We start from the raw sequence: 23,623 nt of genomic DNA, 5'->3' as shown, positions 1-23,623 counted from the left end.
AGGGCTGACAGCACTGCTTTTAGACATTGTTGTCAGCGAACAAAGGATTCCAAAGAGAATGGGAGAAAAAAGAAAGGGGGAGGGGGGGGGGGGGCAAAGGGGCAGCGAAGAAAGAGAGGGCAGAGGAAGGAAAATCGCATGAAAGAGTGAAAAAAAAAATAAAAATAAATATATATATTGCGAGAGGAGTCAACTCTTTACATCTACTTAACACCCGTCGCAATCCCGGGGCAGCTCGTCAACAGCTGAATGCTACCTCGTAATAAAGAATATCTTCAGGCCTCGGAATAAAATGCAAGGGGCGGCGGAAGGTGGGAAAAAACGAAATTAAATGATTAAACCTGCAGGGCCTGAACCTTGCCGACATTAACAAGGTGCCATTGTCGATTAATGTCACTTCGGCACGGGGGAGAATAAGGATGAAAAAGAAGAAGGAAAGGAAAAAGGAGAAGAAAAGAAAACGAAAATTAAAACTCGATTTCACGCCACGGGAGAGAGCCGCTGTTCTACCTCGGGCAACAAAATTCAGCATCCGGTTTCCAGAACTCGCGGTATTTCCTCCACCTTCCCATATGCCGCCCGTACGTAGGTAGGTATCTACGTATGCACAATATGTAGCTAGCCGCCATTCCGGCGTGGAGGTCGTGTTTATTCAAATCCTTTGCTCCGCACCCGAGTTCGCCTTCAAAGTGTCAGTAATTTAAACAACACGAGTTGTGTTTGTGAAGTTTCTCAAATCTCCGGGGAACAATTCGCTTCTCACGAGTTTCAAATAATATCCTTACCCCATTATCCAGATAAATGTCCTTCCTAACCCTCCACCACCCCCGCAAAGTACGGGACTAGAATACATTCTCGCCAACGTTTGCAATATCTAATTCTCACCCCCAAAGCGACGCTCGATACATTTTCGTAACCGTTTTTGCCGTTACTCGTAAACCGTGAACTATGGTAATTCATAATTTTAACACTGGCTGGCGAATTTCAGGCTATTCGAGTGGTCAAGGCCGCGGAAGAGGTGTTCAGAAATTGGATTTTGTCTAGAATCGGAAGATGGTTGATTTACAAAAGCTCACATAGCTGCAAAACATTCTCCCACAAACTTCCCACTGCGCATCGGGTATCATTCCGCGTCTCCGAGGCCAGTTTGTGGCGGAGAACGTGCTTCCAATGATTCAGAGTAACGGGGTTATATCGGGGTGTTATAGCCGGTGGCTAAGTGAGTTACGAGATTCCGGAAGTCCCGGCGGTGGCTCGGCGTGATCGTTGGCACCTGGAACGGTGCCCAAAAGTCCAGTTGGTCCGGGATCCCGAGGGAGAGCTTTTGCCGTTATCATCCGAAATCGCGATTCCGTGGTGTCAGCGGTGCTTGAGATTCGAGACTCCTTTCTCCGTAGAAAATCGACGCAGTTCGGCATCGTCTCCGAGCTGGACTTCCACCGATATGAAACATCGAAAACCGCAGACGTAGGTGACCGGAAATACCACAACGGACCGCACGCTCCTTCGGATTAACAAAGGGAAATTCAGTCTCCGACTGCACAGATTCACGGTACGGAGGAAAAGCGGCTTCGACGTTCCTCGAATGGTCAAACGGTTGCTGACCACTCGCCGGAATACCTTATCTCGACTTTCATCCCTCGGCGCTTCTTTCCGTCGATTTTGTTTGCGCGCAGCTACAATTTCTATTCTCATAATTCTTACTTAGTATTCTTCGCTGGCTCATTTTCATCTCATAAATGTACATTCGCATTGTATACGTGTTTTATAGTCAGTTCAGGGTGCGTATTGCACACGTATACATACGCGTTTTTTTTTTCTTGTTCTTTTTCCTTCGGGTGAAATTCTTGTCTGGATTCCCGCACTTCGAGCATCAATCGCAATCGGTCAGAATGAAAGTGCATTTTTTCGATCCGATGGCCGCCAAGCGATCAGTGGTCGCGAGTCAACTCAACCTACGGTTGCAACAATTGGTTTCATTCCGGCTCGATTGACCAGTTTCTCTTTCCCAGCAAATTGAAGAGCAATTTTTATCCGCTATTTTTACATCTATTTTTTCAGATTGAACTACCTTACCGCTGGTCTCACGCCGATGTGGTTTCACGCGACGAATGTAGCTCTACACGCGGCTGCCTGCGTCCTCGTTACAAAAGTTAGTCTCGCCGTTGCCTCGCTTCGACCCGGATTTGCAGCTTTGACTGGCCTCCTTTTCGCAGCTCACCCTATCCACACGGAAGCGGTAAGTGTTTTTTAATGAAATTGAATTAATTTTGCTGGGTAGCGTAGAAGCAGTAGGAGGTGAATATATTAATATGAGAAGAAGTGGCAGAAAAGCAGGGTACGGATCATGTCACGTGAAAACCCCACAAAGATCAGCAATCAGAAATTTTTCACCGGATCCTTCACTCTGCCTCCAGCACTTTGTATTCGTGTTCATCGTTCCTTGTAGGGCGTTTTCTTTATTTCCCAAAGTACAACCGACACGTGCAAACATGGCGTCAAAATATTCAAAGGGGAAAATTCAAATATACGAGTAGTGTACGTGTATACGTGATTTCGAAGTAATCCGGATGTCATCCTCTTTTCTCGTATGAAGATCTCGTCTTACGAGTAGAGCGGTTCAATTCAAATCCGTGGAAGTGCGGCGAGCTTTGGAATTCAATTTTAAAAAAGAAAGAAAAGAGAATGGGAAAAATAAAAAAAAATCTAATTCAAAAGAGAATAAGAAGAATAGACAACTTTCTGAATGCATAACAAAAAAAGAAAAACGTAATTGTTTTATGTCACTCCGCTTTCGCTCGCCTCGAAATTTTACGCACGTAACCAAAATATTATTGCGTACTTTAAAGCGGTTTTAAAACAGAGTGGTATCAAGACTGGCCCCCGGTAAGATCGAGAGAAAAGAAATAATATCTTTCCGAAAAATATAACCACTCAAAAAGAAAAGAGAATTTGATGAGATTTACGCATAAAGTGGTAGGTAGTTTCACAGAAATACGAGTTTCATCTCTATTATCCTCCAAAGCCGATTATACAGTATCGCATTACTACTCCAACTCGAAATATATGTATAATTCCTGTCTCATATTTTACTACACAAAATGACATCCTCTTGCGCGTGTATATTCGCACGAGCATTCGAAACAACCCGTGTTTCCGTCTCTAAAATGACACTAGATAAAAGCATTCAACTTTGTTTCGCTTGGCAGTCGCTTTCACGGATTTAACTAACAAAGAATTTGTTCTTTTTGTCACAAAAACCAGTATTACAGCGAAGGGGCTCTTCCCTTACAGATCAAGTGACACGCGATTAAGAACGATTTAAAAGAGTTCAAAAATAATTACAAAGTGTTCGAGACTCATTTCAAAGAGTTTCGAGATATTTCGAAGCGATTTCGGGCGCTTACGAGATGATTACAAACGGTTTCAAACTAACTTTCGAGTTATGAGTTTCGATTGATATTCAACCGGAAGTGATTTTAACGGATTTGGAGCGTTTGAAAACTGACTGCAAACAGTTTCGTACTAATTTGAAGGGGGTTTAAATCGATTTCAAAGTGGTTTCAAGCAATTCGAAGCGGTTTCAGGCGGGCTTAAACGAATTTCTAAGTAATTTCAAACGGTGTTATGGGTTCTCGCTACGATTTTGTAGTAAACGTGATAAAAATTGGTTTTGGATATGAACGAGTGAATAGCCCTTGGGTTTCAGTACCTCACGAGGGCAATTCAACAAGAATCGGAGTCGCACCCTTATCAGAGTGAATCTGTTCGCGGGACGGCTTTGACGTTCCGTTAAACTAGTCAAACCATAATTGGCCGAGTGAGTGGTGGAAACGCGAGCGGGTCGAACCCGCAGGATGGATTTGCACCGCGTGGCGGGAAGTGGGGTGAAAACCTCGACGGCAGATGTACCCGTAGTGTAAGGATATCGGCGGGTTTCCCACACGGCCGCAACCGTGCCGCAAGCTCAATCACGGCCTCCTTCCCCCATTGTGCGAGGGTATTTGAAAGTAAGTCGTAGATCCGGGCGGTGCCGGCGAATGCTGGTATCGCCTAGGTTCAGCCCTAGTCGGGAGGTGGAAGGCCGCTTGTCGCGGTTTCGACGTCAAGCGCCGCGCCTCGTGCCCCGTGTCAGGTACGTGCGAGCGATTTAATCCCGCATAATCGGGCACACGCGGTCCTCTCGACTCTCTGAAATAACAGATACGCGGTTTCGCCGTACCCGCGACACCCGATTCCAGCCCGCCCCTTCCGAGCGTGCGAGCATAGGCGAGGATAGATCGGCCACAGAGCACCATTCGAGCGTGTACGCAGACCTGCGGGCTGGTATTATGTTGAAATTCGTCCCGTATCGCGGCATATTCGGTGTGTTGCAATCGAGCGATCCCCAGATTTTCCGAATACGGTCTGTTCTGTGACCAAAATCACATTGTACCGGACTAGGCGTTACAGAATAAATAGAACAGGTTCGCGAGCTTACGAAGTACAGATAATATGATGATAAACTGAAAGCTCAAACTTCTTTTATCTATCATGACTACCTGGCCATCAGAACATATATACATTGCGGCGAGCACTGTTGCGGAGATAATCGCGAAGAGAATTTTTGAACATATTCAGATCGGTTATTCCCGGAACAAGAAGTTGGAATTGAAATGGAAATCAACGTCCCCTCTCGCCATTAGTAAAATAAATTTCAATCCCGTGTTGGTTTCGAATTAGTGAATTTGAATTTTATACACGCAGAGTACAAAAATTTTTTCAACAAATTCAATTCTTTCTACTCAATCAATCGAGTGTTATGAAAAACTCTGTATTCATCGAGCCGTTTTTCCTGGTCCAGTCTGGATCCGATATTTATTCACAGGGTCCGTTGAACACGCGTTCTCCTCGCCGAAAGGGAACAAAAACCGTGTGCAGGGGAATAATGTTGAAAGAGATTTTCAAGTTTGAACGGGGAGAGTAAAGCGGTAGCAACGTTATTACATAGCTGGAATGCTCGATGCTCGATGTTTCATGGAACGTTGGCGATGGGATGTATACGTGCCGCATAGATGGCGCGTGGTCTTTGGCGTCTGGCTTTCGAAGGCGTGAATAGCGCTGTGGTAGTGGACTGTGAACGGAATTCTTGAGTATTTCCTACTGTGCAGTGATCGCGTGCCAATTCGAGAAGGTGCCTTGCCTATCCCACTTGCATCACCGTGCACAACCAATGCTCAGAGAATGTAGTTTATGGAGAAGGGGACAAGGCGGCGCAACATGCCAGCGAGATATTTCTGCGGAAATTAGAAATTCCTTAGGGTCGCAATTTGCTTCGAGATTTCCCTCGACAGATACACGACATTTTTTTCTTCTCCCTTCTCGTAACAATAGAATGAAATATTGAACTGACTGACTGCAGGTCAACGTTGCGGCATAACGAGAAATACTTTTCTGACAACCCGTGGGGGGAGGGGGGGGGGAGAGGGAATCGATCATGATGAAAACGAAGAAAAAAAAAATTCAGGTTCTTTCGGAGCTACTTTTATGGGTCGTCAAAAGTGTTATACATAGTAACTTCTAGTCAGAGGGTGAAGTTTAACCAAGAGGGAAGTTGCGGTAGCTGCTGCTTACACATATATGTCAAGGTGGATTATATGGAACCTTTTGATTTCCGAGATTATACGCGATTCCTCGATTTAACCTTGCGCAGAGGTCCACGGGTTCAGGACGTGGAATAATTTCTGATTGATGGTAGCCGGAACGTACCTTATACCTTTGAAGGGGAAAAAATTCCCAGCTCGTCCTGGAGCTTCCCCCCTTTCTCTCTCCCCCTGACGAAACGGAGTTCGCTTCTGTTTTGCTTTCGCTTCGCTTACCGCAGCGGAACGCCCAGTTCGGTTAGACGGCCTCGGGCGGGGCGAAAAGAATTCTGATTTCTTTCGGGGTAACCGCAAAGTCTATGAAACTCACCCCGCCCAAGCGGCGACTGTAGGAAAATAACTGGTTTTTTTTCTCTTTCCATTCACGTTTCGTTACATGCAGATGAAAATTTTTGAAAATTATAAGAAGTGAGAAGACACCGTTTACAATTTAATTAATCGTCGGTGGAAATAGTCTTGCAACCGTTTCCGCAGAGCGACGCGAATTATCTCGGTTCGTTTCAATTTTCCATTTCTCACTCCCCTCGAGGGCGGCGGCAGCTGCAGCGACGGAGTCGGAACTTTGTAAAGCAAGCCCTTTGAGGAGAAGAAGCATATTGTTCGGCGCCTGGTGTATCTCGGAATACGGGGCTTCAAGGGTGGAGGCGTTCCAGTGCAATATTGGCGTGTAAACACTTGAGTTATTCGATAACAACGCCTCCGCTCTCTTCCTACGTCGAGTATAAGGCTCTATTCCTCCCTCACTATCCACCCAGTCATCTATTCTTCGGTTCGATATACCGGCTCTGTTCTGCTACGAGGCTCCCGGTGCGCGCTGTTTTAAAATCGTTTCACGGATTGAGGTTAGAGGCAAAATAAGCGCCCTGATTTTAAACTGATTTATTTTCCGGTGTGTTCAGCCAAGATTTAGATGCTCGTTCAACGTGTGAAGTAAAGCTTCCGTCCAAATTTTGAAGTCGTTTGAAGCTTCAACGTCGTGGATATCGTTAGTGATGCTTCTAAATATGGGTGAATTTGGAAAACATCTTTTAGGTCAAAATGAATCTCCTAATGTTCATGTTAGGAATCAAAACCAACTTTGTAAGGCAACCAAGTTAAGAATTTGTACCTTTCAGAAACAAATGAAATATCGAATTTCCGACACCTCCGTCGCAAAGAGGTTCGAAATGGATTCTGGGGTAGGTATAAAAGACGCAGCTGGTAATTTCCATCATTCAAGGAGGATCAGCCTGTGATCGGATACTTTTCAGGTTGCGTAGCTGACGCGGTGTGTATCGGCAATGCCTGGGGATGTCGGTATAGCGGCGCGTGAAAAAGGCTAATCAATCGGAAAATGTAATGAGTTTTGTGGCAGATTCGTTGAGCCCCAGCGGGACGCCTGGCTCGGGGCTTTGGAAAGTGGGTTTACGAGCAGAGGCGGAGCAGGGTGATGGTTTACACGTACTTGAATCCTGACGAAATGCCCGTGCGTCGAGATGATGCCTACGACGCAGCGTGACGCCGACGGAAGACTTGCTGGGATTATGATATGTGCTTCGTCGGAAATTGAAGCGGAAAACCAAGGCGAGTATCGCGAAGATGATTCGCACTCCCTGATAAGTTGAATTGGGGAAGGAACTTCACCCTGTATACTCCGATTTGGATATCCTTGGCGAAATTGAAGGGGGGTCGGGGAAAAACAAAAAAAGCAACACTGAAAGAAGGGACTGAATGGATCAGTGAAAAACGCGTCGCGACGCAATTTCCGCATCATATTTCACGCACGTGGTTCTCATGTCCAACTAGTTTTAATCCAGGATCCGGTTTTGATACATCGAAACGAATGAATCATGCGCTGATACATCCGAGGGGTACGATATGGGTCACACTCTGCAGGGGATATGTTTTGAATTGTGTGAAATTCCGGCACGTCCACAGAATGCTATAGTACCATTTGTACGAAGCATCATCTGTTCGTTGATCCTAAACAGCTTCACAATTCGATGTCACGCGTCCATCGGCGTTATTGTTTTTTTCTTTTTTTTTCTCGAACAAAGGAAAGCGCTTTTCATACCATTGAAATTTTCGGTGAAAAATGAATTTTTTTTCACCCGCACATCTCTGTCCGCTATTCTCTTTCGCTTGTGATATTTCTTTTCTTTCCTGCCCTCTCTTGTTCGAGCATTGAAAATGCTGTACCTTGCGTGTCATTTAAAAACTCGTTGAATGTCTGCGAATTTCCAAAATTGGAACTAAAACCACATTGAAGCTAAGAAAAAACGGAAAATATAGGCATTCTTTTTCTCCCACAAACAAAGTGGACGGTTAAGAAAACATATGACGGAGAAAAATGGATAAATAGATGGGGGAAAAACGTAAGAAGCAAAACAACAAATTTAACGTTTCGGGTCCCGCAGACGGCGGAAAATATTTGAAGCTGAAACAGAATACGTTTTTTTTCCGCTGGATTTTACGTGACGTAGTCAATGGCCCGAGTCTTACGCTGGTCCAACGGAGAAATGGCCCCCGCGGTTTGACGTTTCACGTTTCCGTGTATTACTGAAATGTTGTCGAGGGTGGCAATCGGGGTTTTACCGAGGGGAATTTGTGTTAGAATTTCACCAAGCCCGACACACGTGCGAGCGGCATTCCTGGGTGAACTGAAACGAAAAATCACCGCGCTAGAAAATTCACGATTTAAAATGTGTTTTGAATTGCGCGCAGACGCCGCGCGCCGCAACGCCGAAACTCCGAACGGAGGTCGCGCGGGTTTCGACCCAGGAAAAATCGATCCTGCGAGATTAAACGCCGGCTAAAAACACGCTAACCGCTATTTTGCGGACTGATGACACTCACTTGTTCAACCCACGATTTTCGCTCCCGGCCCTTTGCCGTTAAAGGCAATTATTTTCGGAGTGGGTAGAAAAAGTTTCCAGGTTCACACGATGCTCCTACTTTATTCATTACACCCTTCGTACCGTCGTCGTACGCTTTAATCGCGCGAAGGCTACCTTTAAAAAACACCGGCCATCTCAGAGCGGCTATTTCATCCCCTCGTCAAATAATCTTTCCTACGAGAGAGAAATAAAGCGGATAAAACTCCGTGGAGATGTTCGTTTAACCACGAATTCTAAAAACCTGTAAACATATAACATGCATATATTTTTTTAATTTCCGCGTCAAAGTTGTTGGTATTTTTAGAGAGGAAAATTTTCGTCGCCTCATAAGTTTTTAAAACCGCATCTGGCACGAGACTCGTATAAAAATTCTTCCTTCATATTTACTCTTCAATCCCGATCGCGATCGGTAGCCTATATAAATATACATACATGTATACACATTTCCGTCGCACAGGTATCCCTCAGCCATTCGTTTTTCACCCCTCGGTGATGTTTACGAGCCAACTGCAGAGGGTGTACCGTTGATGAAATTTCAGTTTCCGAGAGCTGCGATTGCCCTCCACGCGGCCTCGTCAATCCTGACTGAAAAAAATATTCCCGGAGGGTGGCGAAGCGCCGGATTTCGAAAATGAGTAGCGCGTGGTTTCCTCGCTGCGGTTGGATATAGCTAGCTTTACGAAAAGGAAGAGAAAACAAAAAAGAAGAGAAGAACCATAGACCCATACACACATCACTGTGACTCGCGGAATCGATGAAAGTTCCTATCCGATGTAATTAATGCACGTGTATCTTATCTTCGACACAACCTTGCACAGGAGTGAAACAGAAAGGTCAAGATATCGAACGAACAGGGGCTTGCAGCCCGATTGACGTTGTAATAAAATTAAATACCGTGTAGCATAAAGTCACGTTTACGCGACGAGCTGCTGCAGGTTCAAGACACGTTGGGTGGTAAAAATCAAACCGTGGAACGTCTTCGGAATAAATCTCGGGTAGAAAATAAAACTTTTTACGATGTCCACAAGTCGGTTTTTTCCCTTGCAGCTTTTCGATGCCACCGGCTCAGCTCTCGCCGGGTCAAGATTAACTCGCCTTTCTTATATTGTTAAGGGGTCGCGGTTTCGTCGGAGGGAGTCGCGGATCTCGGCTTGGTAACAGGTTAACGAGCCTCGGGCTCCGCTGTTTTTTACGACTTTTATTATAATTAAATACTAGTTCCGCTCTTCCCGGGGGTGGAAGTGAGGAGAGAGAGAGAGAGAGAGCGAGTGAAAAAGAGCTTCGAAGTCGGTCCGCTGCCGCTGATGCTACTGCCGCAGACTCCCGGAGTTAACAGTGCGAATTTAAAGTGATTTATTTCTGATTTATGAACTGAGCGCTGAAAGTTCTCGGCGTCCCCGGCGTCGTGGGCGTTCGCCCGCGAAAGAAGTCCGATGCAGCTCACTACGCTAGCTACGGGCCAACTTTAACTCGCCGCATGTGCGCGCACATTCATGCCCGAGATTATAGATTGTTTTCAATACGGAAAACCGCTGCTTCGGCTGTTTTCGATATCGGGAAACTTCGATTGAAATACGCCAGCCTACGTCGCTTCGAGAATAAATTATACCTCCCTTGCCGAGTCGCGACTTATTGAAGAGAGGCTGGTGACTCGAGTATCCGCCGATGCTTTTTCGTTGATTCGTTTATCGCCGGATACAGTCGCACTTTCGGTATTTGTCAGATTTATGGATTCGATGAGCAACGAAAATGTGAGGACATCTTTTTCTTCCATAATTATAAAACCCCCCCTCCCAAATCTTGTAGTCTTGGAGCAGACTGTAAGGATTGAACTCCTTCAACCTTCACTTTTTGTTTCTTGTTCAGTTCAACTTAATTACTTTCATAACTCAACCATTGTATGCGGAATTGTTTGAACTTTAATTTAAACAAAAATATCGCTAGCTTTATTAGAAGCTGAGATATTTGAAATTAATTTCCACTGGGTAATTTTTACACTCATTGCCACGACAGGTGTATACGGTTCGAATGTTTGCCTGTCAGGAGTTAATTAAAGTCTTGTTCGCAGGTTCGGTATTGTAATTTTACCTTTTTCTTGTATTCACGCTGAAAAATCATCGGGGCCTTCGAACATATAATTGAATACACAGTTTGAAAAACTGTAATAAACGCAAAGGAATGACGCAATGAATCGCGGAGCACAGCTTCCTTTCAACGCGTATACAAACATGCGTGTATAGTACGTATGAAAATCACCGGCGAAAGCGACGCAGATCGCGAAGTTGGAGGAAAGAAACTCTATTCCCGTGAACGTAGAAGGTGAATCGTAGGCGAAGCATGGCCAAAGCAACTCCAGGTACTTCAGAGGTTTCATATCTAGGAAGCACTTGCGCGATAGCTCGTTCACTTCTCTCCCAAGTCCAGTGGGAATTCTCCTTCTTTTTGCCACTTGTAATTACCGGCTCATTCGCACCAGCATCTCGCCTCCGACTCTTTCCAGGCGTACAGAAGTGTGGAGTAGGGTGGCGGAGCTCTCCATCGGCCTCATCGCACCAGGGCGTTATTACACACCACAAAAGGGTCGCTAGCCACGGCCCCGTTGAAAAGTTCGTTATCCTTTTCAAAAGTTGATTAAAGCCAGTGCCACTCCTTCAGCCCTGCTGCAGAAGCGCTGAGACGCGATGCTTTAAACTTTTAGCCGATCATCCAGGAACCGAGGCAGGGGTTCAACGGATACTCGTCCAGCTCTGTAGACGCGTGTAAAGCAGAGCCTGCCACGGATAGGCAACGAGGGTAGGGCGGATCTATTAGTCTACAAAGTTCCCGTTCGCCTTTGTAAAATTTATTCAATGGTATAATAGACTAAAATTATTGCTTCTTCGCGTAAAGAGTGCGAGCAGCTTTTTACTCTCTCGGAAAACATGGAGCTCGCACTGCGGCGCTCTTCGTTTTCGGTAGGCGGGCAGGAAATTTTTTATTCAGTAGCCGGACTTTTACATTCTTTATAATGTATATCCACTCCCGATATCAATCATATTTCGAGTCCATTTATCATGAGCGAGCGAGCACACGATAAACGATGTGAAATGTGAGCGTGACACAAAGAGAATTTGAAAAAAAGAGGATCAAGATAATAAAAAAGGAAAAAAAACACAATTAAATTAATGGTAATTTAAAAATTGAATTACAGACCAAGTGTGGGTAGATATATTATAACTATACTCTGGCAAATGTATCGCTACCTCAGAGAATATATGTATACGAGGGTAATCATAAAAAAGTAAAGCAAATTGATGAATCGTTTGTACGCGTAGGTACATAGAGAAATGTATCTACGCTCTGATATTAATTGAAAATACATTTTATGGTCGATCAATTTGCCCAACCTGCCTGTGGTCTGTAAAGCATTGTGCGATGCATTACAGGTGTACGACGCGTCGAGATCGATCCATCATACACAGTCGTCTGGGAGTTTTTTTTTTTATCTTTCCCTCGTGTATGTAATACACATTTCTTTTTTTCATTTGGGGTAGTGTTAATACTAGTCAGCCATTCTTATAGAACAATGCATGGCTGCACAATCTGCGACAGTTTATATACGGAGGAAAAAACGTTGAAATGTCATTTTGAAAGGTATATATTAATATATACATACATATATAAATATATACACACTCGTGAAAAGCCATAACGCAACGGGATTACAAATGATGGAAAAGTTAATTGTTTCGCAAGCCACAAAGCCCATTCGTACGTTCGCTCGTTCGCCCTGTGCAGCGAGGCTAGATATACTGGGAATATAAATTGCTAAAGTCATACTATGTTTATCATAACGATCTGCCAGGCGGAGGTGAAAAATTGTACGGGAATATGGTGGTTTTCGGCGAGGAGTTGGTGATCCTCTTGGGACGTAATGATCGTACGTGTATATGCATAAAAAAGTACGCGTACGCATCAATACGGTGAGGTATAACATCAAAACGCTTTTTCAATTTTCAAATCCCCATTAAGCTCACGATCAGTTGGAATTATTCCGATTGCGCGTCACTCCGGTCGGCCAATCCTGCAGTTACACAGTTCAGTTGCACTCGTTTGAATTATTCCAAGGATTAAATATCCAGCATCGATTATCGAAGAGTTTGAAAACGGTAGGGAATTGGAGAAGAGAAAAAAAACAAGACCCAAAAGAGAAATAGGGATTTTTTTGGTTCAAATAAGAAAACAAAACTGTGACTAAAAATTGCAAAGGCAAAAAGTTCCACATACATCCGTCCGATAACTGCAGCTGCGTGCAAATAAATTCGCAATATCCTATACGTATACACATACACATGTGTGTGTATATATACGGTATATCTGTACATATGCAGTGTATTCACCCGCGATTCCACCCATATTTGACAGCGATTCGGAATTGAGGGGAAGATAACTCTGCGCACTCGATTCAGGGATGCGATTCAAAACGTGAACGAGGCGCGCGTTTATTTTTATTGTTCGGGCATGCATTAGACTAAAGTTAGCAAACCGATATTCTGTGGGGGGAAGCTTGAAGGGAAATGAAAAGTGATTGCGGTCGACAACAAATCGGAATAACGTGTGATTTTATCGTTCGCAAGGATCGTGGGAAACATGCTTATGAAAAGACGTGAAAAAAATCGTAAACTTGCACCGAACGAATTACGAGATCCCGTATTTCACGAGTGAAGAGTCGAAGAGAGGCATGAAATAAACGTAGGAAATGTAAAGCGCTGAGCGGAGCTTACAATTAAACGCAATTTCTGCGAGATCGTGGCTTTTTACACTCCGAACTGAGACACGCGAGTGGGATAATCCGGCAACCTCATGCAGCTTGGCTTTCACTCTCAAATCCCGGACGAGGTTCGATTCCGGGAGCGGCTGCAAGCATACGGGGAGATTCTTCGCGGGATTCCTGGCCGCGTCGAATCCCCCCAACCACCCCGTAGTGCGCATTAGTCGATGACTTTGATAACGCGATTCATATCCGCCCCTACGGGCGGAACGCGGAGTGTTCGCGGCGCGAGGATCCTCGGAGCCTCGAGGAGCGTTGTTTCCGCAGTAAAGGATCGCCGGGCGCATTGTGTCACACCCGACAATCTCGAATTTACGGCAGAATGAAAGGCCACGCTTGAGTGTTGACTGCCGCTCGAGGTGAGCGAAGACCCGGGAAGAGGAACGAAGAGAAAGAGAGAGAGAGAGAGAGAGAGAGAGAGAGAGAGAGAGAGAGGAAAAAAGAGTGGGGCGGGGGAGGGAATTTACGCCCGGTGACAAGCGCGGCTTGTAACGAATCCATTCATACCCCTGCAAGCCTTTCGAGACGACTTCCCACCCTTTTCACCTCTTTCACCCCGTTCGCATCTAACTAGCTACCGACTCTGGGCTCCGACCGACGACGAGCTTTTACGAGAGCTTTTGCCTGCACCCGGGAAAAGTTTCCTCTAACCGATTCGCCGGTCGAATCTTTCTCGTGAAAAGATCTCCTCTCCCATTATTCATACACCTACGAGGTTAGAGGTACTTCGGTTGATTGCCTCCTGCACTTTTCATCATACCCGATCAGCAATCCAGCGGCATCGCGAATTCTTACGCGCATTACAGCCTAGCTGCCGTGGAGCACGGAACCCCGGAACTGCGCGGGTAGGGCTTCGGAGTTTAGGTTACATCGATCGCTCGGAGCCAATCGGTTTAGCGACGGCAGATTGCTTTCATCTCCGACGATCTAGGCGGGCCTGGATGGAGCCTAATCGTCTACGAATATTCCATCCGTGTTGTACCATAAATATGCATACCCAAGTAAGCATATATGGTAATGCCTCCTCGCTTCCCGACAATGTACAGTAGCCTATCTCGCTAACGATCCAACCGTATACCTAATGTGCCACTCTCATGTTCCCACCCGCCACGTTCCATTGCCCCTGAAATACCCCAGGGTATCAAAACGGAAGGCATCGCCTAATAGGCACGTAAGATTCAGGGGCTTTATCTGTATCTGTTTGTCAATTTCAATGGAAGATCTCGAGTAGAGAGACTCGGGACTTTTGACGGCAGATCGAAAAAGTGACTTAGACTCCGAATTCGCTGAAGTTTCCCTCATGTTCGAGCGTTGCGATCTATAATTCAGTAGTCAGCGACCAAGTCGGAGGGTCATTATATCGCCTCGTCTCAACCACACGGTGTATGAAATGTAAATTCCGAGTTCAACGGTAAACCTATATTTCCGGAGATTTTTCCGCGTGACGAGAGCGTGCGCCACGGATAGAGGGGGCGGTAATCAAGGGTGCTAGGTACACGTAAATTGTACATACATATTTCATCGTGACGCTTATGCTACATGCTACTCGTAAGCTTGAATCCAGCTTAACTCTTCGCAAGGCCGGATGGGGACGGAGGTCGTTTCCGGTAACGCGCGTCCAGGCGCTAAAAGGGTCCCGCATGCAGGGCGCGCAGGGTTGGTCGGCGCAACACCGACGCCCGGCAACCGTGGCGAGGAAGCAGCGCATTAGTCAACATAACTCACTTGCTATCACGGGCGGAGCAGTATGTAAATGTTTGAGTTGTTAGAACGCCGAGGCCTTCGGTTCCAGCCCCGCAGGCTTCGCACCGCGAGCCCTTACTCCAGATAACCATCTCCACTTCCACTTACACTGCCACTTCCACCCCCATCGCAGCCCGACCACCCCGACACAGCCGGCACTCAGACAGCCTCCAGCCTGCCGGCCAGGCCGCGTCGTAATCAGACGCCATAGTCGACGCGGTTTACGCCACTCCGCTTCTGCAGCACATAACCGCGGTTAACTCGGCCGAACCAGGTGCTTACGCCTCTTTCGGTCTGACGAGCAATTCTTATAACGAGGACGACACCTCGATTGTTTTCCCCAGTCACGGCGCCGTGCGCGAAAGTTACTTTTCCGTATCCAATTGCGTTTTCAGCAATTTTATGATTCGCGCTGTCACGATGAATCAGCCCTGGACTGTAAAGATTTCGGACGAACACCTGCTGGCAATAAAAAACTGCGGGAACCCTTTTCTCAAGTTCTTCTAAAGTCTCGAAGAATCCGAGCCCAACCCTCGAGAATTACCCCTTCCTTGGGTTGTCCCGGTAAGTTCATCCGACCAAGATCCACCGGGTGCGGGGAGTTTAGGAAACCCCTGGTGGTTTCGAACCCCTCTCAAACTGGCCGGTTTTCATATTCCTCGTAACATTTTTCTACCCTCAAGTATACCGAGCAATTTCAATTCACCGGTTCAGCGAGCTATAAGACTTTTCCTTCCAAGGGAGTTCTGAAGTATAGTGGCTAAATTTTGGCATCAATTCCAGGCGATGATTTCGGGCGAGTTTTAAATTTGAACGGTGAAAAAATTTCCCCAGACACGGTGTACGACACAACGGGCAATTCGGCACAACCGTGTAACGTATGAGAATAGCGCCGTGAAGCTCAATTGGGCAAATAATCAGTTTGATCGGGCGATATAAACGCCTTTGATAGCGCGCTATTCTTGAGTCGCGACACGCTCGAAGTGCAGGCCGAGTATCCGAGAGTCAATCCCGAACAAATGGAGAAAGGCGTTTGATAGCTGACCAGAGTGGTCGTCGCGCTGTCCATTACCTCTAGTTGGACGTTTCATTAACGGATATTGCTCCGGAGAAGTATCCGGCTTGTTTCCCCGCAGGGACCGGACGACCCGTCCCCGCTCAAGAAAATCGTCCTCTTTCCTCAGTGACGCGGTGCACTCGTCCTCGTTCGAGTAGCCGTCCACCCCGGGAGCAGATCCCGATAAAGCATCGTGCGGGGATTTCCCGATCGCTTTGGGCATTTCGTAATCCAATTCGTTCGTCTATATCCCGCATTTTTATTGCCCTAGTATATATTACCAACCCCCCACACACCCGCCGCATACGTACAGGAAGAAACCGCTTCGAGGGGGGGGGGGGAGATTCAACCAAAACAGATTTATTCCGCCCGCGAATTCTAGGGGAGGAAATGAAACTTGAGGCAGATTTTGTCGCATTTTTTACACGTCATTTTTCCGCAAATCGAGATCCACCGCGGCACCGTTCCGCAGTGATGAGGTGGGATGTGGCTGTACGGTTTCACCTCGGCACCTTACCTATTTCGAGGTAATTTCCATTTTGACGACGGCTTATTACTTTCGTCTTCTTTTTCTTCTTCTTCTTCTTCTTCTTCTTCTTCTTCTTCCTCCTTCCTTCCTCCCCCTCGGTTCTTTTTTCTTCTTGCTTTTTATTATTCTGCTTTTACAACTGAGGGGGATATTGTGGCTAAATTTCGTTTACGAGAAGGATTCACTGCCAGCATTGGGGCGCGCCACCCCGCTAAATGTGCCCTAGCTTTCGTCTTTACGATAGAAAATCCCCTTCAAGACGAGAGTTTCCCCTCGTTACAGACACCTTATATTTTCTCCCCGACACAGATTTTCTGTTCTTTGCGTTCAACCATCTCTAAGATAGTAAAGGCTCACCGACTTTCGGACAATGACCACCATTCCGATTCAACCTCTCTGCACTTCGGCACAGCCAGACTCAACCAGAGCTTCACGGTCCTCGATTTCAACCGGTTTTAAGCTGTGCTAACAGCCCATTCGGCATTCATCAAATGTCAATGATCCTCGAAGACACTTATTGACCTCAACCGAAGTCGAAAACCTTAATGCCCAGCACGACTTGAAGCGGGACAAAGTATAAATTTTTCAAGCGATAGACACATCTCGAGTGACAGGCGCAGCGAGACTTCGGGGTGGTTTCAGAAGTAGGGCCTAAACCGTCACCCGACTCTAAAGTCGCCATCGCGCCTAGTTTATAGCCATGACTGGGTACCCGGGAGGCATGGCAGGGTTACGGGGCTAAGACCGCGGTCGCCCCGGACAAAGGGCAGTAAAACCTTGCGGAGAGAAGTTTCTTAGCCTAGCCTCGTGCGCGGCGGGAGATGAGTAGGCCGAGAAGACAGAGACGGAGAACCTTGAGACTGAAGGTCGGAGGTTGCGTTTCACCCTCGGGTATTATTTACCCTCTTTAGCGAAGTGGCTGTAGCGGTGTCGCGTACATATAATTTCGCGTGTCTTCACAAGGCCTGTTTCCCGATTCCAGGAACCAGCTGGTCATTCCCTCTGGCGCAGGCTGGGCGGTAAATTCACACATAGGTAATTACGCGGGGATTTCTCTCTCTCTCTCTCTCTCTCGCTTCGGTCGAAATGAACCGTCGATCCATCTATACGCTCTGCAGGCTATGGCTATGATAGCGCGAGGCCGGTGAGGCAAAATCCCCGTGGTCACGTTAGTGTATCAGCTCAGGATTTACGCGTACTATACATGATATCCTTTCGCATCCCTTAAGGATCCCGCCATTACGGAAGGGGATGTGAACGATAATCTCGACCGCACCTGCTCAGTCATTTCCTATCCCACGGGCCCTCTCCAAATCAAAGACGGATAAATCTTTTCCCATATGTTATATGGCATTGTCGGTACCGCGGAAACGTCTGGTGATTTCGATACGTTTCAACTTATTCACTAACCAAACTCGAAAAAAGTCAACGTGAATTGGTATTTTTCGTGTTTCATTCAATCTTTGCTTCAGGGAAGTATATGTCCACTTACCACAAGTTTAATTGCGTGATAATAATGCTCGCCTCTTTTATCTCTTCTTATTCTAAAGGGGTAATCGTTTTCCTTCTATATAAACTTGTGTCGTGAACTTCTCAATCGCTAGATGAATAACTTTGATGAGCGAAGTGAAGACATTGGACATGATAAAAGGGAAGCATTTGGTTGATGATCATTTTGTTAGCAAGAAACTTGACGAAGACGCTGGTATATTAAGCTACTTAATAGATTCACATTCTAAATGCCATAACTAATAAACATAGGCCATTGCACGATGGTTTCGTGCTCTCCGGATGAATTTAATACCAACGTTACGTGATCGCGTATCGGTATACTTGAATTAGGGTGATCCAGAAAAAAAAAATAAGTATTACCATTTTTCCACCATAGCACTTCTTAAAAACTTCATTTAGGTTGAAAGAGAGATTCTGTCAAATATTGCCAATTTTGCGTTATGAGGCAGATCGCGCCCAATTAATTTCCCACTTTTTTACATCTGCTCGAATTTATGAAGCATCGTAAATGAAATGTTTTGTTCATTGTCAGAATGTCAATTAACGGCGCAAAGACGACCCACACTTGTAACAGTCTCCATTCGATGTTCGAGCGTTGTATCTCACAACTTTTTCATTATTAATTCAATCTCATAGAATAATTATAATTTGATAGGAATTTTTGATTCAGAAGAATGAGATTCCCGGTTGAGATGTCGTTATGTTATGAATCGCGGTCTTTGGCTTGAGTATGAATGTCAGGAAATAAGTAACAATCGAAGTGCTTCAACGTGTGTTCGAAAAAAAAAGTATGAAAAAGTGGAAAAATCAAATGTGCGCGATCTTCCACCTCAGGTAGATCACTCATCCTTTGACAGAATCTTTCTTTTGACCTGAGCAAACTTTTCAAGGGGCGCCACGGTGAAAAATGGCAAATTATTTTCATCCGAAACACCCTACGTACATCCTCGTGTATAAACTTCATCCCGCACGTTCCGGGTACGGACAGCATCTACTTAACGCGCGTTCGCTGAAGCCGGGCATCGATGGAGGTTTCACGGTTTGTGATTCGGAGGATGTGGGTTTTCCTGAGGCCCGGACGGCCCTGCAACCCTTTATCGTCGTGTCCTCGGTCGAGCCCCGAGAAGCCAAGAGGACCGTAAAGGAAACATTCCGTGAACGACCTGTGGCAAGCGCCGGTTTAATTTATCCTGAAACCACGGGCCGCCGCACGCTGCCTGGCATCTGGCCGTTCCTTCGTCGTCGCTAGTGAGTCGCGAGCGAGAGTAACGGCGAAGAGAAGGGAGGATGGGAGGGCTGGGGGGGGGGGGAGGGAGAGGGCACATCCCGCACTCTCGCAATATACGCTGAATATACACACCGATACGGCAACGACATCGTAACCGCGAAATGGCCGGCGGGTTGGCTAACCTCCCGGCGTCCCGACCTCGTACCCGTTAGCCCTCGTCGACCCGCCACCCTTTCCATTTCGACTCGGTCCCTTCGGGCGGACCGCCACCCACCCCCTCCCTGCCAATTTTCCTTCTTCCTCCTCCCCCCTCCCGCCGTCGCTATGCCACTTAATATTGTAGCAGGATTTGTTAAACCTACTGGGTTATACACCTTCTATACATATTCTATTCCAGCTTATCTCGGTTAGGCCATCATTCGAGCCTTCGAATTGGGTCACGTGGCTTCGACCTGCCCACCTTCACCCCCGTGATATCGCCGACCCATCGCTCGCGGGGACACTTTTCAATACCGCGATACACTTGCCAGAAATATTATTACACCCTTCTTTGGATCTTTTCATCAGATTTCGAGACTTCCTTTGAGCGTCGCGGTGTAATGAAAATTTTTCTCATTTTCGAATGATCAGCAGCCTTGAGACGGTACGTTTTTACCGCATTTTCGCGGTACGAGCCTGAATTATATATTGGACGGAAAACCCGAGAGAGTACTGAGAGTATGGATGGTAAATCTAACATGGAATTACACTAGATTCGACGACATCCTCACTCCTAAGACAATCTGAACAATGTGGAAGTCGTGACCTAGTGATAAGATATTATACATACATATACATATACCATAACAAATGTATTTCCAAAATTCTCGTCAGTTTCAAAAATAGCGTTTCATTAAACCTTGACGTACTTCTACGATAGTAGCTTTCACTATTTCTTTCCAAATGAAAAACCCTGAATACCAGGGAAGCGAAATAAGACCTGGAAAATTGCGGTGAACATGGTAGTTCGTAGCGAACGAGGATCGGGGGTGGGTGGTACAAGGATAGGTGCAATATCCATCGACACAGAACAGTATCTAGGCCATCGCTAGCGAGTATAGAAGTAGGAGTAGAGGATTCGAGCACAGGATACTTCGCAGGAGGCTGACATACCTCGATCGTTCGACCAGAATCGTTGTCGAGAACGAATTCCGGAAAGAGAAGAGACGAGAAGAGCAGAGAAGAGAAGAGAATGAAAGGAGAGGACGGGGAGGGGAGCGGATGTCGCGGGATGGTGGTGAAAGAGGGAGGGGGGGGGGTTGGGGTGGCAGGGTACGACAGAGCTTTGTCGGTCCACGAAATTATTTGAAACTCGTCGCCGTTCGCACCGTAGGTATACGAATTCGTACCGTTTTCCCCGCTTTCCGCTGCAGTGGTACTCGAGGATGTTAATGGAACGAGGAATTTCATTTTGCGTTTCGTTTCCTTTTCTTTTATTTTGTTTCATTTTGTTTCATTTCGTCTCGTATCGTTTCATTTCATTTCCAAACTTCGAATACCGACCCGTTGATTGCCCCCTTCCCCCATCCTCCAAAGCTCGTAACTATACGTATACACACGTATACAGTCGAGGACCCAATCTGCGAAACGCGACCTCCAACCTCGCGATGAAGTGACCAAAAGCTCGAGTGCGCCGAGATATTATTATTCAAATTTCATTCGGGATATTCGGTACCTTAACCAAGGCAAACGGGACAATGCCGCTTCGCCCTCCCTTTGTCATTCGATCGCTGAGGGTGCTAGAAATTAACACGAGGGCGTAGCTGCTGCTCAGATCGAGGGAGACAAAAGTGAACGCAAAACGTAACTGACACACGCATATTCCGTTGCGATTCGGCAAATTATCGATTTAAAATATGTACATCCTATACGAGGCTAATCAATGAACACGAAACCGTTCGGTTCCGAAGCAGCCGCGTGAGTTTCGCACCCCAGAGTCAGTTCATCGTCCGTATATCCGTCTCTAGGCTTCGATGACGTTGCGCCTGGGCGAGTAATCCAGATCCTGGCTTGACCCCAAGCCGATTAATCCTGAACCTTGACCTGAGCCTAACCCCGGTTTCATCTCACCCTAGAACTAGACGCTTTTTTGCCCGGATTCTCTAGCCGCCTGAAGCGCCTCTTCAACTCTCGATCAACAGATTCGTCGATACAAGGGATCGTTTGTCTTCCCGACTAAATCGCGGGCAAGCAAAACCCACGATTGTGGGCAAACGCGGTAAAAGCTCTGAGTTTTTATTCAGCTGTGTTGACATTTTTCCTACATTCATGATCGTTTCCTCGATGTATATTTCACCGCATTAATCTAGTTCGACTTGAAAATTGTACCCACTTATGGCTGCATTTCGAATAGACCGTACATTAGTAGTAGTTTATATATTTTCTTTTTCCTTCCCTTTGTTCCCGAGCACGAGCTTCGGTTCGGATGTCAAAGGCAGGCCTGCGTCGACCAAACGTTCAATCACTCCGAACATTGGCCTGTAACACAGGGCTCCCATACTTCGCATCGTGAGAAATAATGACCGGAAGAGAACGAAAAACAACAGAGCACGATACTACAAAAGAGCCGCCGTAAAGTACTTCGAGAGCTTACTAGTGTTTTTATAAACGCGGAACAACTGAACGAAGAAACGTTGCGGGAAAACAGAAAAAATTCATGCATTATATTACCACAGATCAGAGATCCGTGTATTCGCAACAATGAAACAAGCCGTCGGTGAACGACACGTCTCCGCAATGTACGTCAACCCCCTGCAGATGCCAGACGTGCAAACAATTATTTCCACGAATGTGCCTTATTTGAGGGATGCTCGGCTCTCAGTATTTCCTCACACCTTCGACACCTACATCCGGCATTCCTTCTCAGCCATAAATATTTGTTTGGTTGAAAAAAGATATTCCTCGTTCTCACGATGTTTTCCGCGAGGTGTTATTATTTCGAGGGGCTTAGCAGACTCGCATCACCCGGAGAGAAGAGAAAAACTGAGGAAGAAGAAGAGAGGAGAAAAAAAAAGGAAAAACACTTCCGCGCACGAGGAATTGATTGCACTTGGCACAAAGGCGCTTCAAGAGTTTAAACAACCCCGTTGCTGTTCGAGGAGCGTGCTGCAAGGTAATGAAAAGGATTCGGCGACTAGGGCGAAGAGGGCCCGGAAAGTCAAGAGTCAAAAGTCCTTGTGAACGATCTCGCGTTTCGAAACCTGGATCATAAATTAACGTCACCAGCTATTTTGGAAATTGGATCCCCGGCCGACGTTGCCGCGATAAATCTGCCCGGTCGGTTGGAAATTTATCAAAGAAGAGGCAGCAATCTCTGTTATCTTAAGTAGAAGCGGGAAGAAGCACTTTTCCCGGGGGCTAGGCATGCTATCCTCCCCCCCCCCCCCATTCCCTCTTCCTCACTCCCTCCCTCCATCGCCCCTTCTCCGTTTCGACCCCGTCGACGTTGACGGAGTACGAATGCTTGACCGCATCCCCCGGATGACCACGCCACCCTTTTTTGAGAGTGCGCGCGGCCCCGCATGAGTCGTAGAAAATTCAGAAAGGCAATCTCTCCCCTTCTGCAGCGACGTGAATCAAGGATCACGAGTGTTTCAATTGAAATAGGAAAAAAAGGATGTATCAAAAGGGAGGGGAAGATGGAGGGAAAATTTCGGTGCGAATATCTATCCAAGGTTCTTCGATGCGGCAGTGAAAGAAACAAGCGGCTTTAGACTGACCATGAACCAGCCCTCGAATTTCTCCTTCTTACACTGCAGGTGCCAAGTTTATAGAGAAAACAGAGAATCGTATTTTATTCGAATTTTGAACTACGAATTCAGATTCGCGATTAACGCCCCATAAAACCTCACGGTACCAATTTTCATCCAAACCCATTCATCCATTATCAAAATATCATAATATTCACATGAGTTCTGAGAATTTTGTTATTTAAATAATTGAAAAAGTAGCGAACCAATCAGAGCCAAAATCTAATCAGTTCTGAGTTTGAAAGAACCGCGTCGATTGAGACCAAAACCATTGAAATCCGGCAATTCGTTCTCGAAATATCGTCGAGCAAAAAAATTTATCACATACGTTGAAACATCGAGATCTAGTGATAACTCAACTTTTCATTTTCAGGGTGATTACAACAACTTCCTTTTTTCACTGAAAACAGAGACATAGGAAGTTGAAAAAATGGGGGA

The 23,623-nt window shown here is 46.2% G+C and overlaps 1 protein-coding gene across 3 annotated transcripts in view; it reads left to right on the top strand.

Moving 5' to 3' along the window:
• Positions 1 to 23,623, top strand: part of LOC124306745 (protein O-mannosyl-transferase TMTC1-like) — a 145,513-nt gene that overhangs the window by 54,510 nt on the left and 67,380 nt on the right. For all 3 annotated transcript variants that reach the window (XM_046767703.1, XM_046767702.1, XM_046767701.1), the window contains one exon: positions 2,062 to 2,239. In XM_046767703.1, the coding sequence (XP_046623659.1) occupies positions 2,062 to 2,239 (178 nt within the window). The remainder of the gene's footprint in view (positions 1 to 2,061; positions 2,240 to 23,623) is intronic.

Source organism: Neodiprion virginianus, chromosome 6 (assembly GCF_021901495.1).
Source record: "Neodiprion virginianus isolate iyNeoVirg1 chromosome 6, iyNeoVirg1.1, whole genome shotgun sequence".
NCBI lineage: Eukaryota > Metazoa > Arthropoda > Insecta > Hymenoptera > Diprionidae > Neodiprion > Neodiprion virginianus.
The sequence above is the reverse complement of the archived record's forward strand: the minus strand, read 5'-3'. Positions and strand labels throughout refer to the sequence as shown.